This window comes from Salvelinus sp. IW2-2015, linkage group LG12 (genome assembly GCF_002910315.2).
Source record: "Salvelinus sp. IW2-2015 linkage group LG12, ASM291031v2, whole genome shotgun sequence".
NCBI lineage: Eukaryota > Metazoa > Chordata > Actinopteri > Salmoniformes > Salmonidae > Salvelinus > Salvelinus sp. IW2-2015.
Window position 1 is genome coordinate 2,558,123 of NC_036852.1, and position 8,307 is coordinate 2,566,429.

Genomic DNA, 8,307 nt, shown 5'->3' on the forward strand with positions numbered 1-8,307 from the left:
GAGTTCCTCAGAGACATGCCTGACCCTCTCCTCACCAAGGAGCTCTACACTGCCTTCATAAACACCATGTGTGAGGAAACATCAACTTCACTACTTATGAATACTACTCTCTGTGTGTGCATAGGTAGACTCACTCTTTTTCCTAGGCCCAATCACCTTGGTTGGCCTCTTTCAGTAGGACACACCCTCAGATTGCACTAAACCCACACTTAAGAGTGTATACTTGAGTCAATGACACACAGACATGCTGTATGCTCTGTAAATGTTGGGCTCTAGCCTACCAGAGTGCACACATTGTGCCAAATGTTGTGTATGTGATTGTCGTTGTCTACATGTATGTCTATGCATGTATATTTGGCTATGTGTATGTATGTGAGAGTGTGACATATTTATAATGATTTAGACCGAATCCTCACTCTTAACCCCTGACATCTAACCCCTGACCCCTGTCCTGTTCCTCTGTAGTGCTGGACTGTGAGGAGCAGCGGAGTGCCACCCAGCTCCTGGTTTACCTGCTGCAAGCATGTAACAGCGACACCCTAACCTCTAACCTCTAACCCCTGATCCCCGTCCTGTTCCTCTGTAGTGCTGGACTGTGAGGAGCAGCGGAGTGCCACCCAGCTCCTGGTTTACCTGCTGCCAGCCTGTAACAGCGACACCCTAACCTCTAACCTCTAACCCCTGATCCCTGTCCTGTTCCTCTGTAGTGCTGGACTGTGAGGAGCAGCGGAGTGCCACCCAGCTCCTGGTTTACCTGCTGCCAGCCTGTAACAGYGAYACCCTGCACCGCCTCCTGCAGTTCCTCTCTACCGTGGCCAACCACGCCCACGACAGCCAGGACAAAGACGGACAGGAGGTGAGGCGAAGACCCCCTCCGTTACCCCCACCGCTCCCCGTGATTCCCAAAACAACCACAAGCCCCTACCCCCTAGACCTCCCTAGAAACTAGATCTGAGAGGATTGGATAGGTGTGTAACCGGCGTCAGGCTGCCGTTTCAACAGTATAGCTTCCTCCCTCCCTGACACGCACTGAGACTAGGGGCACAAGCTCTCAGTAACGCGCAATCAAAACATTGTCATGTCATTGTGTCCCTCTGACGCACAGTGACTGATTTGGTCTCTTGTTCTTCATGGTAGTTGTCCAATYTGTTTAGCTAATTMTTTTCCTGAAGCACTCAATGAAAATAAAAGGAAACTCAATATAGTATTCTATGAGGTCAATATAGTATTCTATGAGGTCAATATAGTATTCTATGAGGTCAATATAGTATTATATGAGGTCAATATAGTAGTCTATGAGGTCAATATAGTAGTCTATGAGATCAATATGGTATTCTATTAGGTCAATATAGTATTCTATGAGGTCAATATAGTAGTCTATGAGGTCAATATAGTAGTCTATGAGGTCAATATAGTAGTCTATGAGGTCAATATAGTAGTCTATGAGGTCAATATNGAGGTCAATATAGTAGTCTATGAGGTCAATATAGTAGTCTATGAGGTCAATATAGTAGTCTATGAGGTCAATATAGTAGTCTATGAGGTCAATATGGTATTCTATGAGGTCAATATAGTAGTCTATGAGGTCAATATAGTAGTCTATGAGGTTAATATGGTATTCTATGAGGTCAATATATTGCTATATCTGGTCAAATATTTTTTTTCAATCGGAAAGTATAATGAAAAAGGAACTGTTTTCCATGGTGTGTCTCTTTGTTAATGACAATCAATTGCACTTGTTTGCCTAGTCTAGTGTTGCTGTATGTGATTCCATGCTACTGTATGCAGGAATCACCTACAGGACACACTAAAACTGAATGCACTCCCTGTACTGTCAGTGGTTTAGATATAAATGGTTTGATAAGCAGCTGGCATTATTGTTATTCCTATGTCCTCATCTCCTCCAGGTGACGGGGAACAAGATGACCTCTCTGAACCTGGCCACCATCTTTGGTCCCAACCTCCTTCACAAGCAGAAGAGTTCAGACAAGGAGTTCAGTGTGCAGAGTTCGGCTCGCGCGGAGGAGAGCACCGCTGTCATCGCTGTTCTCCAGAGGATGATCGCAACCTTCCACTCCCTCTTCATGGTGTGTGGGGGGTTCCTTGTGTGTGCGTGCCTGCGCACATATGTGTGTGTTTGAATAAAGATACTATGTGTGTGTGTGTGTGTGTGTGTGTGTGTGTGTATGTGTGGGTGTGTGTGTGTTGATATCCTACCCACTCTCCTGTTTAGTCCCTCTTTATAATACAACCTTGCACATATATGGTAATTGGACAGGCAGGTACTGTTTTTTTTTTTTACAGTAATGTATTCGTAATAGCCAGCAAACAAGCTACAATTAATTATCACTTTAGATTGGCCAGTAAGTAAGACTCCCTTGTGAGTTMATTGTATACAGTATACACAGGTGAGGTGACTCAGTTGTAGAGAATTTGTAACAACTACATAACCTACATTGTGTAAACTCAATCTGTTTATGTAGTTACCATGTCAAATACATGGGCTTAGCACTGACACATTTGATGAACTCTCTATGTCCTGGGTCCATATACATCCATTCAATTCCCATTACCTCTGCCTGTCCTCTTTCTCCCCATCACACATCCCTCCCTCCCTCCCCTCCCTCGCCTCCCTCCTCCTCCCCCTCCCACTCCCCTCCCTCCCTCCCTCCTCCCTCCCTCCCTCGCAGTGCCACAATATTAATCCTGCATCCCAAAGGGCACCCTGTACCCTATATAGTGCACTACCTTTGACCAGGGCTCATAGGGAATACAGTGCCATATGGGACAGAGCCTGTGTTTAAGTTAGAGAATCTCCAGGCTTTACCAGACAATGGCTCTGTCTTATAGAATGAAAACAAAGCTCTGTTGGTCTTTGTTAGTGCTATTAGAGCTGATCCTGGACCTGATTAAAGGCCTTAGGGCCCAGTTCCGAACCACTACAGATCACAGGCTTCTGAGACGGTGCCAGAGAGACTTATGGGCCAATCCCTTGCACTGATTGTTCCGACACCACCCCCGCCATTTCCCTGAACAGAAGTTGTATTCGTTGAACTTTGCAGAGGTTGTTTTCCCCTCCGCTCAGATCGTGGAATTCAGGGTAGTGGCGGGACGCTGGAAAGAGGTCTTGTTAGGTTCTGAAATGTTATCCCTCGTGTTTTTCAACTGGGCTGGGTTGTTTGCTGAAGGTCCTGACGTACCCCAATAAAGATGTTTGTAGCTCTTTAGTTGGATGTGTTTGGACTGTCGTGCTTCATTGCCAAATCACTTCTTTTATTACCCTTGTATTTTATTGCCCATTGCCCAGACACTATACATCAGGAATGGGAAACTTTGATGGGGGCAACAAAAAAATCGGAACTCATTATGAGGGGCCGCAGTGGCTCGTGGGTCGGAGTAATTCTTTTTTTTCAAGTTCATTTCCTGCAATTCTGCACATTTTGCCATGGAGCGTAGAGAAGATTTAGCAATTTTATAACTCATTTCATGTAATTCTAATCATTTTGCCATGGGGCGGAGAGAAAAATGTGCAGTTTTACAGCTAATTTCCTGCAATTCTACATATTTTTCCATAGGATGGAGGGAAATGTTTGCAGTTTTTAATATGATAACTGATCATCAATGGGCACTAACCCGGTTAGTATTTCAACCATACTTACGATAAGTTTAGATATCTGGCCGCTAGACTGACTTACCAATCTAAAAAAACAAAATAAATGCTGACATGGGCTAATTGAGTGACTGCTGATGCACAACCAAATTTCTTCCCTCCCCCCAAAAAGTATTTTTGTTTGTTTTTTGGTGTGAAATTGGTCCACGAACCTACAAAAGGGTGTAGCCCGTGGGCCACCAGTTGCCCTACCCTGCTAAACATGGATCCATAGACTGGTATTTAATAGTATTCAATGTTATACTATGTGTTCATGTATTGATTGGCTCGTGATCACTAAACGTGAAGATGGAAAAAGTTAGACTCACTTTCACCATGAGGTTGTCTTGGTCAATAGCACTCCCTAGTGCTCGATCATATGCCATTACATACATAAACCGTTTTTTGTACATGTTTGGTTATGTCTGTGGTTAWCTGTGTGTAGGTTCCACCGGACCTGCAGAATGAGATCCTAATGAGTTTACTGGAGACTGATCCTGATGTGGTAGACTATCTGCTCAGGAGAAAGGCATCACAGTGAGTACATTGGTTCCATGGCACATATCACAGTCACACATTTTGAGTACTCATGGAAAGTAGTCGCTTAGCCTGGTGTTCACGTCTGTTGAGCGAAAGGGAAGAACCCATTATCTATGGCAATATCTTTTTATTCTCTCTACCCATCCTTTTCTCTCCCTTATCCATCCCTCCCTCCACTCCCCAGGAGTCCAGACGTGTTGCGATCGGAGGATCCTTTCTCCCTGAGCGAGAGGCGCTCATCCAGTGACTCCAACAAGGTCTCCAGTGGAGAGCTGTCCCCCTATGACAACAACTCCCCCATCCTGTCTGAGCACCTGGGGGAAGGGACCAGCCCAGGGTCAGAGAGGCTCTTTCATGTCCCAGAACAGTACACCCTGGTGAGGCAGGTGGCAGGACGGACACGGGACCCCCATGGGTCCAATCCCTGGGTCTCAAAAGGTAAGAGGGCTACTGTCCAGTTTTACTTAGCTGTGGTTGATATGATCGTGGTGGTGGTGGTGATAATTAAGACGATGATTGTGGTGGAGGTGATGATGATGATTATAATCTTGATAATGGTGAGGATGATGATTATAATCTTGATAATGGTGATGATGATGAGTATGATGGTCCCTAAACACGGTCATGTTCATTATGTCAGAGGAGCATGCTAATATCTGGGGAGCCTGGCATTCCACTCTGAAACCAGGGCTGAAGGACCAGCCATATGCAGGTAAGCTGTTGAAATGTAACAATCACATTTTTGGACTTTTACTTATCTTCATTTTCGGACTTTTCCCATTGACATTTGTATCTCCAGGTTCCCATAGCAACATGTCAGAGGGCAGCTCACGCAGCTCCCAGGAAGGACTTGACTGTCTCCAAGGCGATGCCAGGCAGGTGGTACGACGGACACAGACCTCGCTGGGCGTGGCCGAGTGCAGGCCCCACCCCCCTGTGACACGGGTCTGCAGCAGCCCTCATGGCGAGGCGGGACGGCCGCGCCTCCTGCTGAGCCTCARCCCTTTGACCCCACCCCACCCGCACCCCGACAGCCAATCAGCAGCCAGCAGCGCAGAGGACCTCCCCCAGGGCATTGGACACCAGGCTATCCCCAGCCCTAACTCTGCACACTCGGGTCCCGCCCTCTCAGGGCGTCCTCCCCCTCCCCCGTACAGCGGCTCGTCCTCCAGGCTCTCCCCTGCTGCCTCTAAACCAGCCCAGCCTGTCTCTCCCTCCCCCGCAGCACCCCTTCACCAGCACCCCCTGCAGGGTGGGAGGCCAACGGTGCCACAGAACTCAGCCTCCCCCACCACGTACAGCATGGTACCCATGAGCCAGGAGTGGCAGGACTGGCAGAGGGACAGATGGCAGATCTGGCAACTCTTGTCCTCGGAAAACGCAGACACACTCCCAGAGACACTGGTGTAAGCTGGACCATCGGACCGTGGGGTAGTGCTAGCCATCCCTCCCCTCCGTCCTCCCCTCCGTCCTTCCCCCCAAACATGGACGCCACGGGGTTGTTTACATGTGCAGCTGCTGCCTATACTACGGAAGTGGTACGGAGTCACTAGTGTTTCCTGTTTGCTATGTATTGATCCGTGATTGATGTTGTATCCTGGGGACCCCTTTGCTTGTTATTAAATACTTTCTCTGAGCTGTTTGAGAGGATCAAAATTAACTGTCAGCAAGACATACCTCAAACGTCAAGTTGATCAATTTGATTCACAGTTATTACTGCATGTCCACATTTCGATAAGGCCCCAGTTTAAATTGAGCTGAATGTAATATGTAGAGGTGACTTTTGAAGACAGGAAGGTTTAACGTTTATGACAACAATTGATAAGCTACAGTCAWTTTACATGACCAATCCTACCCTTATATATTTACTGAAGTCATCACATATATTAGTGATCGCTGCTAAATATTCAGAAAGTATTTACTTGCTGATAATATATCCCGGTAAGTATCGTACGAGTTTGTATGAACAGAGTTTTATTCAATGTCAGTCACCAAGTAACAGAGCCCACAGTATAGTTTTTGCAACAGTTTGTATATAAGCATTCTAATGTATTCTATGTCGACCTAGCTAAAACAAAGGAAATGACAGGCTGTCTAAATGTTTGTGTTGTGTGGTTTTAACAAGATAACGTCTGTCAAAGCTTTACTGAACCAAGTTGGGTTCTAAAAGAAAACTATTATTGCGATCAGTACAGTAATGTGCCACGTGCCAAAATTCCTTTACTCTCTTGTCATCAAATGTTTTTTGGGCGTCTATAAAGTCTCATCTGCTTTCTCTCATTCCATAGTTAACATTGTTTTTTTAGCTTTTGGATTTCACTTCACCATGGTTGCTACAGCATGGCTTATGGTACAAGCTCATATCAACATAATTCATTCCAATGATCTCCCTCATTCCATTAGGTGGTTGATGTCAAGGTTATGGCWGCATAGGAGTATTTTTGGAAGCAGATTAAAAAGACAAGTTCATTGCTGGCCTGACAGGTTCATTGCTTTACCTCTCACTGTATTTATCTGATTGATATGGGATTTTACTAGATATTTGCACTTACTCTACTGGACTCTGGGAATTGACAAAGCTTTTTTGATTCCTCCTTTTCAACAACAAAATAAACAAGTCTCTTGCTTTTGTCATTACATGCACTGTCTGCCTCTATAACTTACCTGTTGCTTTTTGCTCCCAAATACATTAGTAGTCTCCAATCATTTCMCAGTTTTGTGGATATTTGCTGGCAAATATTGCACACTTTCTAAATGGTAGTTTGGGTGGTTATGTTTGTTTCAATCCGTCCGCATGTCAGAGGAATTTGAAGTGTGACAGACATTGGAATTATTTACAAGGATTCACACATTTTTACATGTCTTTGCAGTGTCCGACAAAATGACAGTACTTGTCGAAAACGCGTCCCATCTTTACTTCTATAAAAAGCGCTTTCAACAGTTTCTAAGCACCATTCTGAATGCCAATGTGTTTGGAGTCAAGTATGCCATAGATCCATGCTCTTTGAAAATTATTTGATACCCCACATTGCTTTATGGTTGTCAATGATTTTTTGTAGCTTGTCATCCAAGATTTAAAAATGTATTTTTTATAACTATTATGTCTGTTCAGTACTGTAACATATGAAATAACAGTTTTTACTCCAAAAAAATCTACAAACACATGTATAAGGCCCGAGTTTTGACCTTATGTCAGCTTTTGTATTGTGTGTCGTCTTAAATATGCCATGGTGGAATTAAACGTGAAAGAAGGTGTTTYGTGTACTTGGTTGGTTAACAGCTTGTGCCCTTATACACCTTTTACCAGTGGCGACGTAACCACCGATTTCGACGATGCATGAATGTTTGACGGTGTAATAACAGTATAGAACCAAAAGAGGGGACCCTAGATCTTTTTGCTTAGTCGTCTTGTTCACAGGTCATTCTAAAGGTCTCGAAATCATCCACATCATCCTTTATCACCCAACGTTCTTAAAACAATTTGGATATAGTCGGACAATTTCACAATTCTTCACCTTGAAAGAGGWAAAATAATATGAAAAGAGAGAGGAGGAGAGAGGGCGGAAGAGAGAGTGTGGAAGGGAGGAGGTAAGAGTGAATACCAAGACCTCCATGTTAGAAACCTGAGATGAGAACCCTCCATGCTGGCGGCTTTAATTCCCACTGAGCTCAGGACAAGTCCTAAATCTGTTTACGGCACAGAACAGAGCTGAAAATGAACTTCCAGGAGATCATTTCCCACATCTTAATTGGTAATGTCCTGCTAATCGGGTGTGTAAGTACAGACAGAGAGAGACGTGGTCAGAAGAGACAACGATTTTCCACAGACTTCAGAGCACCATAGAAACATGCTCTACTATTTGATAATTTGAAGATTGATTAAGCTATTCAGTAGTTCATTTTGTGCAATTATTTGCAAACCATCAACTATAAGTATTTTGAGCATTTGAAAATGAATATAATCCCCTAGCTTAAAATAGTTAAAAGGGATGTTAAGCTTTCTGTGGAAAATAGCTTCCATAAAACAAAATCATTCTGATTTGTGCAATCAGACTGTATAACGATCTGAAAACGGACTTCCTCAAAGATAGTTGACATTCAATGGTGCAGTGTCCCAT

The 8,307-nt window shown here is 44.3% G+C and overlaps 1 protein-coding gene across 1 annotated transcript in view; it reads left to right on the forward strand.

Annotated features, from left to right (window-relative positions):
• LOC111971064 (rho GTPase-activating protein 6-like) overlaps nt 1-6,826 on the forward strand; it is a 110,331-nt gene extending 103,505 nt beyond the window's left edge. Inside the window, 6 exon segments of the mRNA XM_070445866.1 lie at nt 708-856; nt 1,908-2,087; nt 4,095-4,186; nt 4,374-4,627; nt 4,830-4,901; nt 4,989-6,826. Coding sequence (XP_070301967.1) covers nt 708-856; nt 1,908-2,087; nt 4,095-4,186; nt 4,374-4,627; nt 4,830-4,901; nt 4,989-5,599 — 1,358 coding nt within the window. The 3' untranslated portion in view covers nt 5,600-6,826.
• The last annotated feature ends 1,481 nt before the right edge of the window (nt 6,827-8,307 follow it).